The sequence below is a fragment of the Microplitis mediator genome, chromosome 3 (assembly GCF_029852145.1).
Source record: "Microplitis mediator isolate UGA2020A chromosome 3, iyMicMedi2.1, whole genome shotgun sequence".
NCBI classification, from domain to species: domain Eukaryota; kingdom Metazoa; phylum Arthropoda; class Insecta; order Hymenoptera; family Braconidae; genus Microplitis; species Microplitis mediator.
This window is the reverse complement of record NC_079971.1, coordinates 24,110,440-24,133,015: the sequence shown is the minus strand read 5'-3', so window position 1 is coordinate 24,133,015 and position 22,576 is coordinate 24,110,440. Positions and strand designations below refer to the sequence as shown.

At 29.3% G+C, this 22,576-nt stretch overlaps 4 protein-coding genes across 4 annotated transcripts; all 4 read left to right on the top strand.

The window, feature by feature from the left end:
* The first annotated feature begins 4,353 nt into the window (after positions 1–4,353).
* On the top strand, positions 4,354–7,581 carry LOC130664832 (uncharacterized). The gene is made up of 3 exons (XM_057464949.1): positions 4,354–5,082; positions 5,195–5,314; positions 6,890–7,581. Exons 1-3 carry the CDS (start codon positions 4,923–4,925, stop codon positions 7,117–7,119), a joined length of 510 nt encoding a protein of 169 aa, XP_057320932.1. The 5' UTR covers positions 4,354–4,922; the 3' UTR covers positions 7,120–7,581.
* A 1,515-nt stretch (positions 7,582–9,096) lies between these two features.
* Positions 9,097–12,013, top strand: LOC130664831 (uncharacterized). The gene is made up of 3 exons (XM_057464947.1): positions 9,097–9,421; positions 10,640–10,761; positions 10,835–12,013. The coding sequence occupies exons 1-3, from the start codon at positions 9,244–9,246 to the stop codon at positions 11,051–11,053; spliced, it is 519 nt and encodes a 172-aa protein (XP_057320930.1). The 5' UTR covers positions 9,097–9,243; the 3' UTR covers positions 11,054–12,013.
* Positions 12,014–13,732: 1,719 nt separating this feature from the next.
* On the top strand, positions 13,733–16,786 carry LOC130664830 (uncharacterized). Its single transcript, XM_057464946.1, has 2 exons — positions 13,733–14,979; positions 16,215–16,786. Exons 1-2 carry the CDS (start codon positions 14,697–14,699, stop codon positions 16,553–16,555), a joined length of 624 nt encoding a protein of 207 aa, XP_057320929.1. The 5' UTR covers positions 13,733–14,696; the 3' UTR covers positions 16,556–16,786.
* A 2,467-nt stretch (positions 16,787–19,253) lies between these two features.
* Positions 19,254–20,950, top strand: LOC130665063 (uncharacterized). The gene is made up of 3 exons (XM_057465319.1): positions 19,254–19,414; positions 20,266–20,469; positions 20,544–20,950. The coding sequence occupies exons 1-3, from the start codon at positions 19,328–19,330 to the stop codon at positions 20,892–20,894; spliced, it is 642 nt and encodes a 213-aa protein (XP_057321302.1). The 5' UTR covers positions 19,254–19,327; the 3' UTR covers positions 20,895–20,950.
* Positions 20,951–22,576: the final 1,626 nt, after the last annotated feature.

Sequence of the window (22,576 nt, the reverse complement as noted above, 5' to 3'; positions counted from 1 at the left end):
TGTGCATAGACGGCCACCACTCGACCCATCGGCATTTTCATTTTTCCTTTACTTATTTCTTGGATCTTCAGGGTTGTCCGGCAGGTTCATGGCCTGGTACTTAAACTTTAGCCAATTATTTGTTGTTTTTTCATTTTTTTTCATAGATTGTTTTTTTTTATTGGCCATTTTATTCATACGGGCAACTGTAATTTAAACTATATTAATTCCGAACTATTAAAATTTTTATATAAAGGGATAGGGACGTACAAGGAATTACGTCTAAGAAGAATTAACGAAGATAAAACTCGACTTTAGTCCTTGGAGGAGATAAAAATAATGTGGAATCTCAGCTGGTCTTGTGTTTAAAGCTAAGTACTGACTGCATGCTGAACTTTTTGCGATAATTTATACTTATTTAGTTCGACGGATAAGAGCTTGGAAGACCTTGTACGGTCCCTGTTCCTGTCCCTTCACCGGGTACATGACCATCCGGTACTAAACCAGTATTACATTTATTTTATTTTTTACATTTCGCGAGTGTGCTATCGGGATTGATTCTCCTTCGCGTGTATTTTTATTCAACATGATGTTGCTTTTAAAAATTATACTTTTTGGCGACGATATGAATAAATTTATAGTTTTTGCTGATTACCACTGCGAGGAGAAGTGATTAATAATTTGAGGATTTAAATAAATGAGGATTGCTTATATATTTTAAGGAGTAATGAATAAAATGAAGAAAGGTTGGACGAAGGAACTTAATTTATTGTTATTTTATAAAATTTTAATATTTTAATCGTTCATTTTTATTTATAAATATATAATTATAACTGAGTATTTCACAATCGGTTATTTAGTGGCTTGAATTACCATAGACTCGACGTACGCGGCGGTTATTTTTACGCGAACCATCGGGGCTCGGGAAGGATTATATCGAAAATAAATTAACTGCATTTAATCTATTATTTAAGCCGTCTATGAATTTTTATTTCGAGTTATTCAACTTATTATACTAATAAGGATGATGATACAATGGTTACTTTAAGAAATACATAATCAAATAAATTCACGAGTTACCGAACAGTAATGATAATTTTATTCATTTAACGTTTTCGGTTATTTTTTGCTTTTTTTAAATTTAAAGATTCTTGAGTCGAAAAATTTTGCATTCATGGTTTATATATATATATATATATAAATTTATGTAATCAATTTCTGAGTTGATAGACTGAAATTCATTGGAAATGAAAATATCCTGTGAAAAATGAATCATATATGCGCTTATGTTGAGCATATATGACAAATGGCCACATATGCTTCATATGTGCTTTGTATATAATCCATATATGAAGAATATATAATCCATATATGCTTCGCATATGATTTATATGTAAAGCATATATAGAAAGTGACCATATATGGTCCATATATAAAGCATAAATGGATCATATATTATCAATTTTTATATATGCTTCATATATAGAGCATATGTGATTCATATATGGAGTATAGTTGATTCATATATGGTGCATATATGACCCATACATGCATATATGATCCATATATGAATTATAGGTGAATCAAATATGAAAATTGACCTTCTACGAAGCGTATATAGATCATATATGAGTTATATATGTTCCACGTAAAAATAATGATTGACCATATATGATCCGTATATAGAGCATATATGGATCATATGTGCTCCATATATGGTGAATTTTTACATATGCGTCATATATAGAGTATATGATCAATTTTAATGTATGCTTTATATATGGGGCATATGTGATTCACATATATAGAGCATATATGATCTATACATGGATATATGATCCATATATGAATTATAGGTGAATTATATATGAAAATTGACCCTCTACGAAGCGTATATAGATCATATATGAGTCATACATGTTCCACATTATAAAAATGATTGACCATATATACTTCACATATGATCCATATATGAAGCATATATAAAAACTGACCATATATGATCCGTATATAGATCATATGTGGATCATATGTGCTCCATATATGGTGAATTTTTACATATGCTTCATATATGGAGCATATAATCAATTTTTATATATGCTTCATATATGGAGCATATGTGATTCACATATGTAGAGCATATATGATCCATGTATGGAGCATATACGATTTATAGATGAAGCATATATAGATCATATATATGAGTCATATATGTTCAACATAAAAATCATGATTGACCATATAAGAAGCATTCATAAAAATTGGCTACATATGCTTCACATATGATCCATATATGAAGCATATATCATTAATATGTGGAACATATATGAAAACTTACCCTCTACAATGCATATATATGATGCATATATGGTTTCTATATGAATCATATATGCTTCATACATGCTCTATATATGACCATATAAAACCATATATTAGCATATATGACCATAAATAGGCATATATGGATATATGATTCACATACGGAGTATATATGCCTAATTTTATGTATGACCTCATATGGTTTACTTTTCTGGGAAATATATTTGTATGTTTTTTCTTCACAGTTAAATTATGTAATTAAATTTCTCGTCATAATTTCAAAATTACAATTATTAAATTTTTAGTATCGTATTGGAACACTCGTAAAAATCTGGTCTTATTGTCAATAAAAGTAAAATCTCAGAAAATTATATATCATGAAATTTTACATGCATAAGTTTATTTTTTTAACTGATTCCAAATTATAGTGAAAATTATTTTTTTACAAATTTATTGAGATTTTAGATACAAAAAAAATTTTTTTTTTTTAACTTCCCGCTAAGAAAATTGTAAATTTTCAAAAATTCGGGAAGTTATTGGTTTCGGTCCGATTTACGAAAATCGAATTTCCATCAGATGTCGACGTTTCGAGGTCCTAGGAAGCTATCCTGACTAATTTCACGATGATGTCCGAGTGTATGTATGTGTGTACGTACGTACGTACGTACGTACGTACGTACGTACGTACGTACGTACGTATGTATGTATGTAAATATTCATAACTCTTGAACGGATGAACCGATTTTGATCGTTGAGGTGTCATTCGACGCGGCTTGCTAATGTCTTGAGGCCGTAGAAATTTGAACTTAATCGGTAGGGTGCGTTCAGAGATATTTCAAAAATAAAATTTTTTCAAAAATGTTTTATTTGGATAACTTCCAATTTGCTCGATGGATTGATTCCAAAATCTAATCAGCTCTAAAACTCTATAAGCCGCGTCGAATGCCACCTCAACCATCAAAATCGGTTCATTCGTTCAAGAGAAACCGTTGACGAAAGAATTCAAAAAAAATTTTTTCCTTGGTTTTTTTGAAATTTCTCAAAAACGGCTGAGTAAATCAATTTCAAAATTCGACCAGCTTTAGAACTTGATAAAACGCGTCGATTGCCACCTCAACCATCAAAATCGGTTGATTCGTTCGCGAGATATCGTGGAAGAAAGAAATGCTAAAAAATGGTTTTTTACAAAACAATGGCATACAAAAGTATTTGCGAGCTCGAAGAGCTCGAAAATATATTCACAATAATGTTTTCGAGCTCAGCGAGCTCGAAAACAGCGGGAAGTTTTGGGGCTGGCCCGCAGGGTCAACTGACAGACCGATTTTTTATATTAATTCACCATGTATTAGGCCAGCGGCCTGTCCTATGGTATACAATTTTTAACTCAGCTCATTTTCTATACTCGGTTTGTTTTTTTTTTTTTTTTTTTTTTTTTGTTTTTTTTTTTTGTTTTTTTTTGATACAAAAAAAAATTGATAAATCTCTTGTCATCAAACTTATTAATACAACTGGTTAAAAAACTCAAAGGATATTTATCCCCCGATTTTAAAAGGCTTCTTATCGCGGCAAATTAATAACGTCTATTTTTAAAAAAATATTTTCATTACTTTTTTTCCAAAAAAAATTATCAGTGTGTCCAAAAAATTTTAGTCCAAAAAAAAATATACGCCACTATCATATATATTTATATACAAATACTGTAATTACCCCAACTCTTATATTTTAAAAATTAATTTCCCAAAAAAATTTCTCTAATTTAAAATTTTTTTTTAAGTTCCTCAATAAATTTTTTTGTCAACAAAAAATAAATTACTCGCAATTAAAATTTTCCTTACATACATCAATAATTACTAGCTCTCAACCCGTTATCAAATAATTAAAAAAAAAAATTCATTCTTAAACTTTTTCTAAAAAACTCTCTTACAATTATCTCACAAATTTAACTGTACATCCCGTCATATTTTACATAAATTCCATCACTAAAAAATACTTTTACTTTTTTTTTCTCGTCGAAAAAAAAAAATGGTAACTGCGTACCGGTAAAATTTTTTCGCCCATCGCCGCGATTTAACGATTGAATATTAATATAAAAGAAAATAAGACCAGCATAATAAATAAAATAAACTAGACAACAATAAGTAGGGCCGGGCAAAAATATATAAAGTCAAGTGCAATTGATTCATAGCTCGCATTCTGGTGTCGTCTCGTTCCTTAGGCCGCGAATTGTAACCGCGAGTTGTCTATTAGCCGCTCAGTGGATCGCGTATTGGCGCGAATAGTCAAAGCAGTTACAATATACATCTATAAATACCTATATATATGTATATATATGTATATAGATAAATATATAAAGAAGTAGAGGATAAATAACGTAACCGCGGGCAGTTATAGTGACTCTGGAACCTGGAGACCTATCGCGTAGCTCTATGCCACTTTTTACTGTACCTTCACTCACTTGATCGCACTTTCCAACTCTTCATAATATAAGACAGTAAGTTTGAGTTGGCCCGTCTGCCGAATAACATCTCGTCTCTTAAACCCGCAGTGACGTGAACACGTTCTCTGGCTTTAAATTTTTATTTTTGAGTGAAAAAAAAAAAATAAAGTTAAGAAGATTTAAAATAATGAAGACAAAAATTTTGTATTTATTTTTTTTCGTACTTGGCATCAGTATTGGGATCGCCGAATCAACGAATAAGGAATTGAATATTACGGATTTAAATTCCAGACGAGATAATCCAGTTACTGAACTTGTCGACTATATATTGAGTTACAACGGACAAGGTAATTATTAATATTAATTGCTTGTAAATATAATTTATTGTGATTTTAGTCAGTATTTATGTAAGATGTGAGAATAATTTTTATTGAATAATTTAACGATTTATTTTTTTAGGAAGGACGTTTGGGATAAAACGCCTGCAATTTATGATGATGCCGATGATATTTAAAATGGGTGTGATTATGACTTTATTGGTTGTCTTGACTGCTGTTTCGTTGAAAGGATTAACTGTTGGTAAGTTTATTTACATATGTAATTGTAATTATTGTAATTATATTTGATAAAATAGAAATTTATTGGGGAAGTTTGAAATTTTGTATTGGCGGGAATTCAAATTGTGAGGAAACTATTGGGTTTAGGGGAAAAATTGAAAGGAACTTTTTTGTGGAAAATTTAATTTCCTATCGAAATATATGAGAGCATATTTGTGATATCTTTGATAGTTTAGGCGTAATTTTAATTTGAAGGCCAAAAAATATTTGAGGAGCGGAAATTTTGATGACTGGATTATTAAATTTGAAATTACAAAGTTTAGATCACAGATATGATAAAAATGTATAAGAACAAATTTATAGAAAATTTAATTTCCTATAAAAATGTCCGTGGGGATATTTTTGATATTTTTGATAGTTTAGTCATAATTTTAATTTTAATTTCAAAAAATATTTGAGGGAATGGGAATTTTATGAACTGAGTTCTTAAAACTAAAATTACAAAGTGTAGATCAAAAATATGATTAAATTGTATGGGAACAAATTTATAGAGAATTTAATTTCCTATAAAAATGTCCATGGGAATATATTTGATATTTTTGATAGTTTAGTCAAAATTTTAATTTTAAAGTCAAAAAGTATCTAAGGGAATGGGAATTTTATGGACTGATTTCTAAAAATTTAAATTACAAAGTTTAGATCAAAAATATGATAAAAATGTATGAGAACAAATTTATAGAAAATTTAATTTCCTATAAAAATGTCTATGGGAATATTTTTGATATTTTTGATAGTTTAATCCCAATTTTAATTTTAAAGTCAAAAAGTATTTGAGAGAATGGGAATTTTATGAACTGATTTCTTAAAATTAAAATTACAAAGTGTAGATCGAAAATATGATAAAAATGTATGAAAACAAATTTATAGAAAATTTAATTTCCTATAAAAATTTTCATGAGGATATTTTTGATATCTTTGATAGTTTAGTCATAATTTTAATTTGAAAGCCAAAAAATATTTAAGCAATGGGAATTTTAACAGCTGGGTTCTTAAAATTGAAATTCCACATTATATTTTAAAAATATGACAAACATGTACAGATACAAATTTATAGGAAATTAAATTTCCTACAAAAAAGTATTCTTTCAATTTTCTCATAAATTTGATATTTTCTGACTTATCGCAATTTAAATCTTGAAACTCCAAAAAAATTTTCTTAAATAAAAAGAAGTAACAGTAATAATTTATTTAAAAATTCGTTCTATTTAAATGCCCGAATTTTCACAAAATATATAACCACAATTTCCGTTCTCCTTTGAACAAAACGTGAATAAGAACAACGAAACCAGTCACAAAGTAAACATGTAAAAAATTTTAATTTAATCAAAGAGAAATTGTTTTTGGCATGCCGGGCCTGAATTACTAATCGTGACACACTTACTTTTCTTGACATAGATCCCACATGTACATGTATCATCAGCTATCACCAATTGTTTGCTATACTACGTATGCAAATCACAGAAAACCCCGACTGAAATTAAACTCATTTAAATTTTCTTTCATAAACACCGCGGGCTAATAATTTTTTTTTTTACAGGAATAATACTGCTGGTGTTAAAACTGAGTTCACTTTTCGGCAAATTTTACGCATCATTCCAGTCGCAAAAACCAACATGGACGCCACCGGCCCCACCGGTTCATTTTCACGTTCATAATGACCCTGGTTATAATCACTACGATAATGGATGGGAAGCACCGGCAGCTGATTATTATCATAAAGGACAACATCCTGTCCATCCTATACAACATCCTCCCCATGGATATTAGTCCCAATTTTTTATATTTTTCTTTTTATATTTATTTATTTATGTATTTATCTATCACGCGGCCATATTTAGCTAATTTAGTTTTTTTTTGTATGAAAAAAAAAGTTAATTAGATGACGTAATAATGAGGAGTTCGATTATTTAACAGTTAGATAGTTTGTAAGTAGAACTACGTGCTATATATAATTTAGTAATTAATGGCAGCGTTGAAGAGGTCTTTGATTTTTTAAAGAGCTGCCATTGAAATTGAAAGTTGTGTAATTTTTTTTTTAAGACTTGACCAAAGGTATTTTAATAATTTTTTTTTTTTTTTTAAGTTCTGATTACGTGAATAATTATTTTTGTATATTAAAATTTTAGGTACAGAAATTTTGCTTTAGAGAGGCTTATAATGGAATTTTAATTTTCAATGGAAAGATTTCCATTAGCCATTGAATTTTATTTTTAATGATAACAATTTTCACTAGGGATGAAATTTTAATTTTTAATGGAAAATATTTCCATTATCCATTAAATGTTTATTTTTAATGGAAAACATTTTTATTAGCTATTAAATTTTAATTTTTAATGGAAAAAATTTCCATTGGTTATTTAGTGTCCATTTTTAATGGAAAACATTTCTATTAGTCATTAATATTTAATTTTCAATAGAAAGAAATTTCCATTAGCCATGAAATTTTTTATTTATAAAAGAAAAATTTTCCACTATGCATTAAATTTCAGTTTTTAATGGAAAACATTTCTATTAGACCTCAAATTTTAATTTTTAATGGACAAATTTTCTATTAGCCATTGAAATTAAATTTTCAATAGTAAGAATTTTCTATTAGCCACGAAATTTTTTATTTTTAATGGAAAACATATCTATTAGCCATTAAATTGTAATTTTTAATAGAAAGAATTTTCCATTAGCCATTAAATTTTTTATTTTTAACATAAAAAATTTCCACTATCCATTGAATTTCAGTTTTTAATGAAAAACATTTCTATTAGTCATTAAATTTGAATTTTTAATAGATAACTTTCCTATTAGCCATTGAAATGTAATTTTCAATAGAAATAATTTTCCATTAGCCAGAAATTTTTTATTTATAATGAAAAAAATTTCCATTAGCAATTAAATTCTTATTTGTAATGAAAAAAATTTTTATTAACCATTTAATAATAATTACTAATCGACAATAAAACCATTAAATTTCCACTTTAATTCTGAAGTATTCCATTAACTACAAATTGTTCAATTTTCAATGGAAAGTAATTCCATTAGCTATTGAATTGTAATTCTGACTGGAAAATTAATCAATTTCGCAATAAATTTAAATTACTAATAGAAAATACATCCATTAGCCAGAAAATTTCCTCTAACAATAGAAATTCCATTATTAATGGAAAGCACAATTCCATTAAAATTCAATTTTCACCAAAAAATAATTCTATCATCTACTGAATTTTATTTCTCAATAAAAAACTAATCCATTAAATGAATTCCATTTTCAAATTTTTAAATTACCCGCCAAATTTTAAAATGATAATAATTTATATCAGAGCCCTAGTTTAAAATAATTTATATTTTAATTATAAAAAATTCTATTTATAAACTCGAATAATGGATACAGTATACGAGTAATTAATTAATTAAATAAAAAAATTACTGAAAAAATAAATTTTTATGTAATTCTTAATTTATCTCCTCAATCTAATCTCCAAATCGACCTAAATATCCTTACTCATATATTTAATTATTTATAAAAAAAAAAAAATTAATGAAAGGAAATTAAATTCTCATTGCAAATTAATAAAAACCATATTTAATTCAGCTATAAAATTTCTATTCGGTTGATCAATAGACAGGAAACGTCCGTTCATAACAGTAGCAGCGAATTGCGTGCACTGGAATACTCCAGCGTGCTCTTTACCTTTACCTCTACCTCTACCTTCACCTACACCTACAAAGTATTAATGCACTGGACAACTGGACTCTGGAAAAGTGCATTCCTCCTTTACTTCTTAGATCTAGTTTTATTTGCGCGATGGAAGTTGCGGCTGAGAATCAGTTTCATTATTTCCGTGATCTTGGCCAATGCTCGTAAAACTCATTATCGGAAAATAAAAATACTTTATTGTTATGTGTTACGTTATGTTTAAATCGTTTTTTATTGCATGTATTATTGTATTGATTAATATAAAGATCATTGAGTGTAAAAGAAATAAAAATACTGATTTAGTCGATTTAACTGGCGTCAATTTTTATACGGAAAATAATGAAGTCAAAATTAAACTCGATGTTGAAAAATTATTATCAGGTATAAAAAAAATTTTTTGTCATATATGTATATACATATATTTATATATATGCGGGAAAAACGGACACCTGAGGAAAAATTACCGTAGTGTTGACGTGGCTCATTTTGCCTCTGAATTTTAATTTATAAAAAAAAATTTTAAGTGATCATTTTACCCCATGGGTCTATTTTACCCCTCTTACGAAATATATGTATTAAAAGGAGAGTGGGGTAAAATGACATCGATTTTTGGAAAAAAAATTTTTAGTCTGTAGAAAAAAAAGTGGGGTAAGTTGGTCGTAAGTAGGGCCAGGATTTTGACGTTAATTTAAAAATAATTAATAGTGGTGTGAAATTTTTTATATTACGGGGAAAATATCGGTCTTAGTAAAAAAATTTTCAAACAAAAGTTGTAGGAAATTAAATTTAATAAAAAAAACGTTTCTTAAAATTTTTTCTTAGGACTAATAAGAAAGCCGTAATTTCAAAATTGAGATTTTCATAATTCCCTAAATTTTGAATTTTCATTATGAATCTTAATTTTTGAATTGCAGTGAAAATATTGGTCGTATTAAAAAAGTTTTTGAACAAAAGTTGTAGGAAATTTAATTTTCTGAAAAAAATGTCTCATATAATTTTTTCTTAGGACTAATAAGAAAGCTGTAATTTCAAAATTAAGATTTTCATAATTAACAAAATTTTGAATCATTCATTATGAATCTTAATTTTTAAATTACGGTGAAAATATTGATCGTATTTGAAAATTATAAGAGACATTTTTTTTAGAAAATTAAATTTCCTACAACTTTTGTTCGAAAACTTTTTCACTAAGTCCGATATTTTCCCCGTAATCTAAAAAATTTGTACTATTCATTCCAAAAATAAGGCAAAAATCTTGTCCCTAGTCATGAGTAAGTCATGAGAAAAAAAATAAAGAAGTTTTCTAATTCTGTGGGAAAGTTTGAAATAAGGATGGAAAATAAATTTTCAAGTCATGGGTGATCTAAAAAATTTACCAAAAAATTGAATAAAAAAATTTCAGTTCATTTTACCCATCATCTTTTTTTGCCGAGTTGCCAAAAAAAAAACTTTTTTTGGTAAAAATTTCAAAGTAGTCACACTGTGTGACCAACGTACCCGGTAAAATTTTTTTCTTAAAAATTGGTGTCTCATTTTGCCTCAGTCCCCTACATATTCATATATATTTATATATAAATTAAATGAAATGATTGTGATTAGAGGAACTACAAAGTCGTCATGATCATGACCAAGATAATAATGCTGTTCATAATAACGATAAGCAGCCAAATATTTTCCAAAGAATCGGAGCAATGTTGATGATGATACCATTGATGATGCAGGTAATGATAAATTATCAATAACAATACTAATAATTTATTGATAAAAGTTTATTGACTGACTGGTTGTCGGCAGGTTCTGTCTCTCCCAGGAGCGCTCGCCTCTATAAAAATGTCCCTGTTGAAAAGTCTCTTTGTCGGTAAACTGGCTCTGATAATAATGCTGTACAACTTGTTGATAAGCTTGCGTTCGAACTCAGAAACTGTCTTTGTCAATCATGGGCCAAGCCGACCTGAACACTACGACCACTACTACTCGCCATATGACGACGATGATTCCGGTCCGTTCGGATGAAATTAACCGATAACTCAATGGGGTTTTTGTAAATTTTAAATTTATTATTTAATTTTTTTTTCTATTGGTTGGTGGATGATTGTGTGTGTTATTACTTATTTGATGATACTTACCGAATTACTTTTGACCTTGGGATTAAGTATTTGTGTCCGTTCGTGAAGGCGTTGGGATGTTGACTGACCTACTTGGAGTTAAACTAACGGCATTTTGGTCCAGATTGTTTTTATGGTGTGTTGTGTCGAAAACTTTGTATTTACGTTTTATATATATGTATATTTATATGAAATTTTTGAGTCAATAAAATAAAATTGATTGAAAATGAAATTTTATATACATATGGGGGAGGGGTGAGTAAAACGGTACCGTTCAGGAAATTATTTTTGTTCATAGGAATACGGAATTTTTTTTTTTTACTTACATTTGAAGAAATTGAAGAAAATTTCCACTTTCTATGGTAAAATTTTTTTTTCCGGGCGGGCAAAACGGACAGACCCTAAAAACGAAGTAAAAAATTTTTTTTTTATTTGAAAAAAATGACTAGTAAAATTTTTGTTTTTGTGGCCAATGGAGTCGCTGAAAAATTCATGAAAAAAAAATTTGCGACCCTCGAAATTTTACAAAAAAGATGATAAGAGTCGCAACTGACATTTAAAAATAAAATTTTTGATAAAAAAAGTTTTTACAAAATTTGTAGGGTGGTCTGTTTTACCCACCGGATCTCGTTTTGCCCGACTTCCCTCTATATTTTTTATTTCGAAATTTGAATTAATTATTTAATTAAATAATAGATAATTTTCAGAAATAATTTTTGACTAAATAAATTTTTAGCCGAAAATTGTAAAAATAATTTTGGCTTTTTACTCTGACAAGAAAATAAATTTTCAAAAAATACTTCCGCCTAAAAAAAATTCTCTGTACATTACAATTAATTAATATTCCATACAATTAATAATTCAAAAAATAAATCACTGATTAAAATCTAATTACTATGATCATTAAATTCTCTTCTCTACTTAATCACTAATTGTTTTTTTTACGACTCGTATCACATGAAATTACAAAGTAGTTAAAACTAATAAAAGTCTAATAATTTCAAAAAAAAAAAAAAATGTAATGCAAATAAAAACTTTTAAGTACAAAGAGAAAATACGTTGAATTTAATAACCGCAGGTGTTTTTAATAGACAAATATATGAACTATAAATATAATTGCACAAAGGATATACGTTTATAGAGGAATTGTGATGCGTAAGCGTGACTAATCATAAAAGAAAAAAAAGGTTACTATAAAGAGTAAGTACAGTATCCAATTCACTCGGAATACTAATACGCAATGAAACTATTCAGCTTACATTACATTATTAGTCATTGGATTTAATCGTTTGATGAAAATTAGAACATCGATTTCTAATGAAGAAAGTCTTCCTCTATTTTCCATCCAAATATGAATTTATATGTTAGACTGCCAAAAAAATCGACTATTTTTTTTTATGAATGGTCTCAAATTTTGGTAAATACCAAAATGAAGGTCTTCCGAAAATTTGAACCCTTAATATTAAAATTAGGAGGTCGCTAATCGAAATTTTTCTCTGCCATTTAAATAACATGGGAATTTTTTTTTCATTTGGAATTTTATGACTCAAGTGAATCAGTGGATCGGAAAGGTCGATATATATTTTTGGGGGAAATTGAACGCTGTACAAAAAAGGTCTCTTATTATTTTTTGGAAAATTTACTTTTTCAAAAGTTATTTGAGGTCAAAGGAAATTCATAATAAATTTTAGTATTATGTGACATTTCCGGTCGAACTATCAGAGTTATTATAAAATGTTACAGGACCTTTTTTGTAGATCATTTTATTTCCCACAACTTATCTCTTACAAAGTTTTCAAAATTCCTGAAAGCTCTTTAGATATTTAAATTTAAATGTCAAATTGTTCCAAGAAATCGTATTCTTGCCGATTTTAATAAATTACTTTTAAATGCAAATAACTAAAGAACTTTCAAAAATTTCGGAAACTTCACAATAAATAATTTGTCGACAATGAAATGATCTACAAAAAAGATCTCTTATAATTTTTCAATGAATTTGATTTTTCAAAAGTTATTCGAGGTCAAAGGGAAATTTATAGAAAATTTTAGTATTATGTGACACTTCCGGCGAAACTATCAGAGTTATCATAAAATGTTACAGGATCTTCTTTGTAGATCATTTTATTTCCCACAACTTATCTCTTACAAAGTTTTCAAAATTCCTGAAAGCTCTTTAGATATTTAAATTTAAATGTCAAATTGTTCTAAGAAATCGTATTCTTGCTGATTTTAATAAATTACTTTTAAATGCAAATAACTAAAGAACTTTCAAAAATTTCGGAAACTTCAAAGTAGATAATCTGTCGACAATGAAATGATCTACAAAAAAGATCTCTTATAATTTTTCAGTGAATTTGATTTTTCAAAAGTTATTCGAGGTCAAAGGGAAATTCATAGAAAATTTTAGTATTATGTGACACTTCCGGCGAAACTATCAGACCTATCACAAAATGTTACAGGACCTTTTTTGTAGATCATTTTATTTCCCACAACTTATCTCTTACAAAGTTTTCAAAATTCCTGAAAGCTCTTTAGATATTTGCATTTAAATGTCAATTTGTTCCAAAAAATCGTATTCTGGCCGATTTTAATAAATTACTTTTAAATGCAAATAACTAAAGAACTTTCAAAAATTTCGGAAACTTCATAATAGATAATTTGTAGACAATAAAATTACCTACAAAAAAGGTCCTATAACATTTTGTGATAAGTCTGATAGTTTCGCCAATATCACACAATACTAAAATTTACTATGAATTTCCTTGACCTCGAATAGCTTTTGAAAAAGTAAATTTTCCAAAAAATAATAAGACACCTTTTTTGTACAGCGTTCAATTTCCCAAAAATATATATCGACCTTTCCAATCCACTGATTCACTCGAGTTACAAAATTCCAAATAAAAAAAAATTCCCATGCTATTTTAATGGCAATGAAAGATTCCGATTAGCGACCTCTTAATTTTACTATCAAGGGCTCAAATTTCGAAGACCAAAATTTTCAGACCATCCACGAAAACCGTAGTCTTATATACATATGAATATATACCACTCAATAAAAATGACTGATACGAATAAAAATAAAAATAAAAATAAAAATTATCAGCCAGCAAATCTCTGAAGCCCACAACCCACTGAACCTCTTCCGGATTCGAAAGGGAAATCAGTGTCAAGTTTAAAATAAATTTTCGAGGTGAAAACAGTAAGAACGAGTCCCATCCCAGACATCCTAAATCGACAAGTCGAGTCCCAGTTTAAAAAACCTCCATAAGAAAAAGTTATGAAAGCACTAGAGTAGAGGGAGAGCTATTGGCTCCTGATTGGCCTTCATATTCCAATAGGGACACAATATCACTTGTTTAAATTAACTCAGAGTTAAAAGTGGTAAAGTTTTGAGTTTAAGTGGTCGAGTGGATGACCACCACGACCGAGACCACGACCACGACCACGATACCTTACACTAAATAAATAAGAAGATGTGTAAATAAAAAATACATGTCCGTTTTGTTTCTGCGTTCAGTGTTTTATATTGTCAAGGACCTAGCGTACGCACAATGGCTGTAGTTTATTTTTTTCTGGTGTCTATTGGTTGCTTTTTGTTGACATTTTCGCTAGTGGACGCTGATGAAGGACAGGATGTTCTCGGGTGTTTTATGGAGGACGACAGTCTTGGGTGTGTGAAGAATCTAACGGACGCAAGCTTGGATCAAATTGAGTTACAAGTTACTGGCAGAAGAGACAACGTCACCTTCAGCCAAGTCATTGAGAGGACAAGTGATTTTATGGTGGACCAAGTCAACCATTTTTTTGATGACAAGGATCCCGCTGATACGAACCGTAAGTAAATTTTCGTTTTTTTACATCGAGTAGAAAAAAAAAGGGGCAGAATGCGCCTAAAAAAATCATGAATTTTTTTTTGTGTGCTGACGTCAGTATGACAGCTGTAAAAAAAATCAGTGGGTGGAATTGATGCTAAAAGATATTTTTCAAGAAATTTTAGTTGGTCTGCTGTAAAAAAAAAAAATTGGCGCCCATTTTGCCCCAAAATAAAAAAAACGCATTTTTACGCTGAGAAAGTTTGAGTCTTTTTTTTAAATTTTATTTTCAACAAGAATTTTATTTAAATTGACCGACGAAAAAAATTTAATAAGGGGCAAAGTGGGCCGTAAAAAATCCGAAATTTTTCTGGTATAGTGACGTCAATATGACTGAGCTGTAAAAAAAATCAGTGGGCGGAATCGATGCTAAAAGATATTTTTTAAGAAATTTTAGTTGGTCTGTGGTAAAAAAAAAAATTGGCGCCCATTTAGCCCCAAAATTTGAAAAACGCATTTTTACGCTGAGAAAGTTTGTCTTTTTTTTTTTAATTTTATTTTAAACAAGAATTTTATTTGAATTCAATGTGGGGCAAAGTGGGCCGTAAAAAATGCGAAATTTTTCTGGTATAGTGACGTCAATATGACTGAGCTGTAAAAAAAATCAGTGGGCAAAATTGATCCTAAAATGAATTTTTAAGAAAAAAAATGGCGCCCATTTTGCCCCAAAATTTTTAAAAAACGCATTTTTACACTGAGAAAGTTTGAGTCTTTTTTTTTAATTTTATTTTCATCAAGAATTTTATTTAAATTGACCGACGAAAAAAATTTAATGTGGGGCAAAGTGGGCCGTAAAAAATCAAAAATTTTCTGGTATAGTGACGTCAATATGACTGAGCTGTAAAAAAAATCAGAGGGCGGAATTGATCCTAAAATAAATTTTCTAAGAAAAAAATTGCGCCCATTTTGCCCCAAACATTTTCTGGAAAATCGCATTTTTTACGCGGAAAAGGTTTTTTTTTTTTAATTTTATTTTAAACAAGAATTTTATTTAAATATGACCGAGATAAAAAAAATTAACGCGGGGCAAAATGAGCCGTTGTAAAAAAATTTATGAGAGTCATTTTACCCCTCCCCTAAATGTGCATAAGTCGCAATAAAATAAACAGCCGTGAGAAAATTTAAATAAAATTTTACGTCTGTTAAACGACTGAGCGGAAGTGGTTTTTTGTGGTTAAAAAAAATTAAATTTTTCAGGCGAGTCGAGAAAAATAAAAATCGGCAAGAAGAAGAAGAAACTCCTGCATAAATTGCTGCCAATTTTCCACTTGTTTCAAGCGAAAATAAGTCTTCTGCTGCAACTGGTGTCAACTCACTTTCAGTTCAAATTTTTTGCAATAGCCGTCGTAGGTCTGATTATTAATTTCATCCGGTTGTGGATCGACGTAAAAAAAGGGCATCATCCGGCAAAGGTAATTTATTACGAGCACGCTCAGCACCAGCATCACTACGAACCCGAGGAGGAGCCGAGTTACTGGAAAAAAAGATCTCTGGACACGAATAACCAGCTGGCATTTAGTAGTTGGCCCAGACGCTAAGCGGTCTAGGTTTAGGTCTTAATAAATAATCATGCATATCAACGATTTTTATTGTTCCAGTCTGAAAATTTATATTCTCAGCAGCTCTTTTACCGTTACTAAAAAAACCAATGGAACTGATGACGGTGAAATAACTTATTTATTTATTTTATTGTTAATGTTACTTAGTTTTTAAGTCATGTAAATTATTTATTGTACTTTAATAAAATTACTTATTTATTTATTCGAAAAGTTGTCTAGTTTATTCTGATGACTTGCAAGTTTTTGTTGTGAAAGTTTGTACCGAATCTGGATTCTGTGCTATAATTATATGACAAATATATATACATATATATGTATTTATTTTATGCATTTTAATTATTGGGATTATTTTATTTTGTAGTTATTCATTATGAGGAAGAAATACTCGTTATTTATTTTTTTACTTTTTGAGCTCAGATGAATTTGGGGCAGGATGGGGTCTGGAATTTTTAGCGGGTAATTAAAAATATATCATGGGGATCTGGAGGTTACGAGCTTTTATTTGATACCCAACATGCAGTTTTTGTAAAAATCTTTTTTGGAAAAAATTTTGGAAATTGGAATTTGTAAAATTTCGGGGACAATCTTGTGATTGAGGGCAATTTTTGATAGACTTTATGGGACTAGATACTGTATGATATTAATTTTGTTGTTAAATTGTTTTTCAATTTTTGGGCGGAATGGAAAATTTTCAAAAAATGAAAAAAATTTTTTTGAGTTTATAAAGAAATTTTTAGTATGAGAAAATTGTAAATTTGAATAAAAAATATGTAAAATAATTAAAAATAAAAGTGAAAACTTTGAAAAATTGAATTTTTCAAAAATTGCTACGGAGTATTTTAATAATTACAAATTTTAATAATTTGAAATTGAGTCATCTATTGTGTCCACATTATCCATTTCACAAAAACATCGCTGCCTAATAAAAATAAAAAAAAAATTAAAATTACTACCAGTTTCAAAAATTCAAAATTTTCGTCAATTTTTTTCGGGCTTCATTGTAATCGATATTAAATTTTCATTTATTAAAAATTAACCAAAAAATTCATTTTTCATATTCATATGTTTACATATTTTATAAAAAAAAAAATTCTATAACATTTTTGAGTCCAAAAAAAATTACCGCCAAATTTTCAAAAATTCAAATTTGCCATTTATTCGTTTCGTCTTCAATTGTCATCAGTATCAAATTTCCATTCAAAAAAACCACCGAAAAATTAATTTTTCATATTCATATGTTTACATATTTTATAAAAAAAAAAATTCTATAACATTTTTGAGTCCAAAAAAAATTACCGCCAAATTTTCAAAAATTCAAATCTACCATTTATTCGTTTCGTCTTCAATTGTCATCAGTATCAAATTTCCCTCCAAAAAAATCACAAAAAAATTAATTTTCCATATTCATATTTTTACATATGTTATAAAAAAAAATAATATAACATTTTTGAGTCTCAAAAAAAAATTACCGCCAAATTTTCAAAAATTCAAATTTGCCATTTATTCGTTTCGTCTTCAATTGCCATCAAAATCAAATTTCCATTCAAAAAAACCACCAAAAAATTCATTTCTCATATTCATATTTTTACATATTTTATAAAAAAAAAATAATATGACATTTTTGAGTCTCAAAAAAATTTACCGCCAAATTTTCAAAAATTCAAATCTACCGTTTATTTGTTTCGTCTTCAATTGTCATCAATACCAAATTTCCATTTCAAAAAACCACAAAAAAATTAATTTTTCATATTCATATTTTCACATATTTTATAAAAAAAAATAATATAACATTTTTGAGTCCAAAAAAAATTGCCGCCAAATTTTCAAAAATTCAAATTCGCCACTTATTCGTTTCGTCTTCAATTGTCATCAGTATCAAATTTCCATTCAAAAAAACCACCAAAAAATTTATTCTCATATTATTATTATTCTTACATAATATATAAAAAAATCCACCACGTTATCTTGAGTCACAAAAAAAAATATATATATACATTTAAAGACTAGCACCTGCATCTTTATTTCAAGATTTTTATCTAAAAATTCGTGTAAAGCATTTTATATACGACTCCAAAAAAAATACATACATATATATATATACATATATAAATACACTAGACCATGGTCAATGACCAGCCGGCATTAAATTTGGCAAATATGCACGACTTGATATATATTAAGTATTCAGAGAGTAACGATCACGTTGGAGACACAGGTCGACCTCCATGTGCACCGTGACCAACTAAATTTCGGAGGCAATTGGCTACAATCCAACTGGCTCATGTAAACATCTCACTATAAATATATATATATATATACATATATATAATAATAATGATAACAAACATCTTCAAGGATTTACACCCCATTGATAGCAGCAGCAGCGCGACAAGACTGTGATTTATTCAGTATATTTATATAGTATGAGATATATGTCCAGTATTTATATTTATGTGGTACGTATGCATATATATGTAATGTAATATAACGTAATTTGGGTATGATGGACGAAGATTTGCATCGGGACCTTCAAGAATTCGAGGATCATGTGGATACGGATGGCCACTGGGCAAACGTGACCATCCTGCTAATTTAACCCGCGATCAGGATCTCGATGTCATTCATACAATACTAAGATCCGAGCCGTCGTTACCTATATAACATTCCGCTTCTCTGGATCTAAGCATCAGTCTGCTGAAGATTGCAGATCAAGTTACTTTTTAAAAATTTCATCTTTCTTATTTTTTAAAAATGATTCGGAAGGTTTTCATTTTCTGTGTTCTCTGTGTCCAGGTTTTCGGTCAGAAGTTTTCTAGGAGACCTATTCCTATTTTTAGAGTAAGAAATTTTTTATTTTTATTTACGATGCGGGAGTTAGTAGACAATTGAAAATTTTTGGATTTCGTTTTTCGACAAATCGATTAAAAAAAAAATCAAAATAAAAAAATGCACATGTGGAAAATTAAAAAAAACTACAAGTGCATTTTTTCAAAATTATTTTTTTTTTATAATATACCCTTTTAAAATGAATCCAAAAAATATAAGACGTCAGCTAACGTCAGTATGAAGTTAGTAGACAATTCAAAATTTTTGGATTTTGTTTTTCAAAAAATCGATTGAAAAAAAAAATTTAAATGAAAAAATGCACATGTGGAAAATTTAAAAAACTACAAGTGCATTTTTCCAAAATTATTTTTTTTTTATAATTTACCCTATTAAAAATAATCAAAAAATTATTAGATGTCGGCTAACGTCAGTATGAAGTTATCAGGCAATTAAAAATTTTTGGATTTTGTTTTTCAAGAAATCGATTGAAAAAAAAATTTAAATGAAAAAATGCACATGTGGAAAATTTAAAAAACTACAAGTGCATTTTTTCAAAATTATTATTTTTTTATAATTTATAATTTTAAAAATAAGTCAAAAATTATTAGACGTCGGCTAACGTCAGTATAAAGTTATCAGGCAATTAAAAATTTTCGGATTTTTTTTTTTAATCATTTAATTAAGAAAAAAAAAAAAAAAAAAAAAAATGCACATGTAGAAAATTAAAACAACTACAGGTGCAATTTTTTCAAATATTTTTTTTTTAATAATTTATCATTTTTTGAAAATCTAAAAATTATTAGACGGCCGATTTCAGAATCAATTTTATTTTGAAAGATTTAATAATTTTTTTTTTTTTTAAGGACCAAATGCCAGAATTACTGTTACCGAACAATGCAACGGCAATCAGAGAAAATATTGTCGATACATTTTCATGTGAAAATCGTATCTATGGTTACTACGCTGATATCGACAATGAATGTCAAGTTTTTCATGTTTGCATGCCGCAATATCGGGGATCACGTCGATGGAGTTTTATTTGTCCTGCGGAAACTGTTTTTAATCAGGTAATGATATTTATTTAGAATATAAATGTATGATAATATGAGAAAATAATTGATAAACATTTATTTCTAATAAGGAAACGTTTGTGTGCACGAGAATAAATGAATCGATACCTTGCGAAGAGTCGGAGCAGTACTACGTCCTGAACGAAGAGTTCGGAAAAGAGGAGCCAGAGGATACGGAAAATGAGGAGGACAATAAAATTGATGGAGAAAACCAGCCGACAAACACTCAGGATAACCAGCAGGCGCCTGGATACGCACCTGACACCGGGTACACTAATGAAGTCCCGGCAGTGACTCCGTTCTCGCGGAATCCGCGGACGAGAGGGCGCCCGGGACGAAGAGGAAAAAATTCGCGGTTCGGTACCACGTTGCCAGGAAAAAATGAACGCTATGATACGACCCCTTTGAACTTTATTCAATAATTGAGAAACTTATGATAAATATATGAGACGTCTGTGGTTATATGTTTGTAATGTGACTGGAAAAATAATAAAAAAAAATTATAATTAATTGTTTTATTATTGAGAGACGCCCGTAACTTTTTTCCTGTTGGGAATAACCCATCATAATATAAACGTTTTTTGTTCATCATGGTGTCCTCTAGTAGAAGAAACCAAAAAAAGTCCCGAGAAAAATTTATTTTTCGAATTCAAACCCATATGCAGATGGTGGAGATGGGTGGAGATGCTGCTGTCTATGTAATTTTATGAAAAGTAGCCCGTAACTTTGTCCCTGTTGGGAATAACTTGGCACAATACAAACGTTTTTTGTTCACTAGGATGTCCTCTAGTAGAAGAAGCCCGAAAAAGTCCTAAGAAAAATTTATTTTTCGAGTAATCGACGTCGGGCAGATGACACTGTCAATGTAATTTTATGAAGAGTAGCCCGTAACTTTGCTCCTGTTGGGAATAACTTGGCACAATACAAACGTTTTTTATTCATTATGATGTCCTATAGTAGAAGAAACCCGAAAAAGTCCTGAGAAAAATTTATTTTTCGAATTCAAACCCATATGCAGATGGTGGAGATGGGTGGAGATGCCACTGTCTATGTAATTTTATAAGAAACAGCCCGTAACTTTGTCCCTGTTGGGAATAACTTGGCACAATACAAACGTTTTTTGTTTATTATGATGTCTTATAGTAGAAGAAACCCGAAAAAGTCCTGAGAAAAATTTATTTTTCGAGTAATCGACGTCGGGCAGATACGGGCAGATGACGAGGTCTATGCATTTTTATGAAGAGTGGCCCCTAACTTTGCTCCTGTTGGGAATAACCCATCACAATACAAACGTTTTTTGTTTATTATGATGTCCTCTAGTAGAAGAAACTCAAAAAAGTTCATAGAAAAATTTTATTTTCGAATTCAAACCCATATGCAGATGGTGAAGATGGGTGGAGATGCTGCTGTCTATGTAATTTTATGAAAAGTAGCCCGTAACTTTGCTCCTGTTGGGAATAACTTGGCACAATACAAACGTTTTTTGTTCACTAGGATGTCCTCTAGTAGAAGAAACCCGAAAAAGTCCTGAGAAAAATTTATTTTTCGAGTAATCGCCGTCGGGCAGATACGGGCAGATGACGAGGTCTATGCATTTTTATGAAGAGTGGCCCCTAACTTTGCTCCTGTTGGGAATAACCCATCACAATACAAACGTTTTTTGTTTATTATGATGTCCTCTAGTAGAAGAAACTCAAAAAAGTTCATAGAAAAATTTTATTTTCGAATTCAAACCCATATGCAGATGGTGAAGATGGGTGGAGATGCTGCTGTCTATGTAATTTTATAAGAAACAGCCCGTAACTTTGCTCCTGTTGGGAATAACTTGGCACAATACAAACGTTTTTTGTTCACTAGGATGTCCTCTAGTAGAAGAAACCCGAAAAAGTCCTGAGAAAAATTTATTTTTCGAGTAATCGCCGTCGGGCAGATACGGGCAGATGACGAGGTCTATGCATTTTTATGAAGAGTGGCCCCTAACTTTGCTCCTGTTGGGAATAACCCATCACAATACAAACGTTTTTTGTTTATTATGATGTCCTCTAGTAGAAAAAGCTTACATTCTTATTAAAATTAGATACGTAAATCTTTCAAGACCGGAAGC

Excerpts from the sequence above, each read along its gene's own strand:
- LOC130664832 (XM_057464949.1), top strand. The coding sequence starts at position 4,923 with ATGAAGACAAAAATTTTGTATTTATTTTTTTTCGTACTTGGCATCAGT. Across the intron at positions 5,083-5,194 it reads ATTGAGTTACAACGGACAAG|GAAGGACGTTTGGGATAAAA; the intron begins GTAATTATTAAT and ends TTATTTTTTTAG. Across the intron at positions 5,315-6,889 it reads GTTGAAAGGATTAACTGTTG|GAATAATACTGCTGGTGTTA; the intron begins GTAAGTTTATTT and ends TTTTTTTTACAG.
- LOC130664831 (XM_057464947.1), top strand. The coding sequence starts at position 9,244 with ATGTGTTACGTTATGTTTAAATCGTTTTTTATTGCATGTATTATTGTA. Across the intron at positions 9,422-10,639 it reads TGTTGAAAAATTATTATCAG|AGGAACTACAAAGTCGTCAT; the intron begins GTATAAAAAAAA and ends GATTGTGATTAG. Across the intron at positions 10,762-10,834 it reads TGATACCATTGATGATGCAG|GTTCTGTCTCTCCCAGGAGC; the intron begins GTAATGATAAAT and ends GGTTGTCGGCAG.
- LOC130664830 (XM_057464946.1), top strand. The coding sequence starts at position 14,697 with ATGGCTGTAGTTTATTTTTTTCTGGTGTCTATTGGTTGCTTTTTGTTG. Across the intron at positions 14,980-16,214 it reads GGATCCCGCTGATACGAACC|GCGAGTCGAGAAAAATAAAA; the intron begins GTAAGTAAATTT and ends TAAATTTTTCAG.
- LOC130665063 (XM_057465319.1), top strand. The coding sequence starts at position 19,328 with ATGATTCGGAAGGTTTTCATTTTCTGTGTTCTCTGTGTCCAGGTTTTC. Across the intron at positions 19,415-20,265 it reads GACCTATTCCTATTTTTAGA|GACCAAATGCCAGAATTACT; the intron begins GTAAGAAATTTT and ends TTTTTTTTTAAG. Across the intron at positions 20,470-20,543 it reads CGGAAACTGTTTTTAATCAG|GAAACGTTTGTGTGCACGAG; the intron begins GTAATGATATTT and ends ATTTCTAATAAG.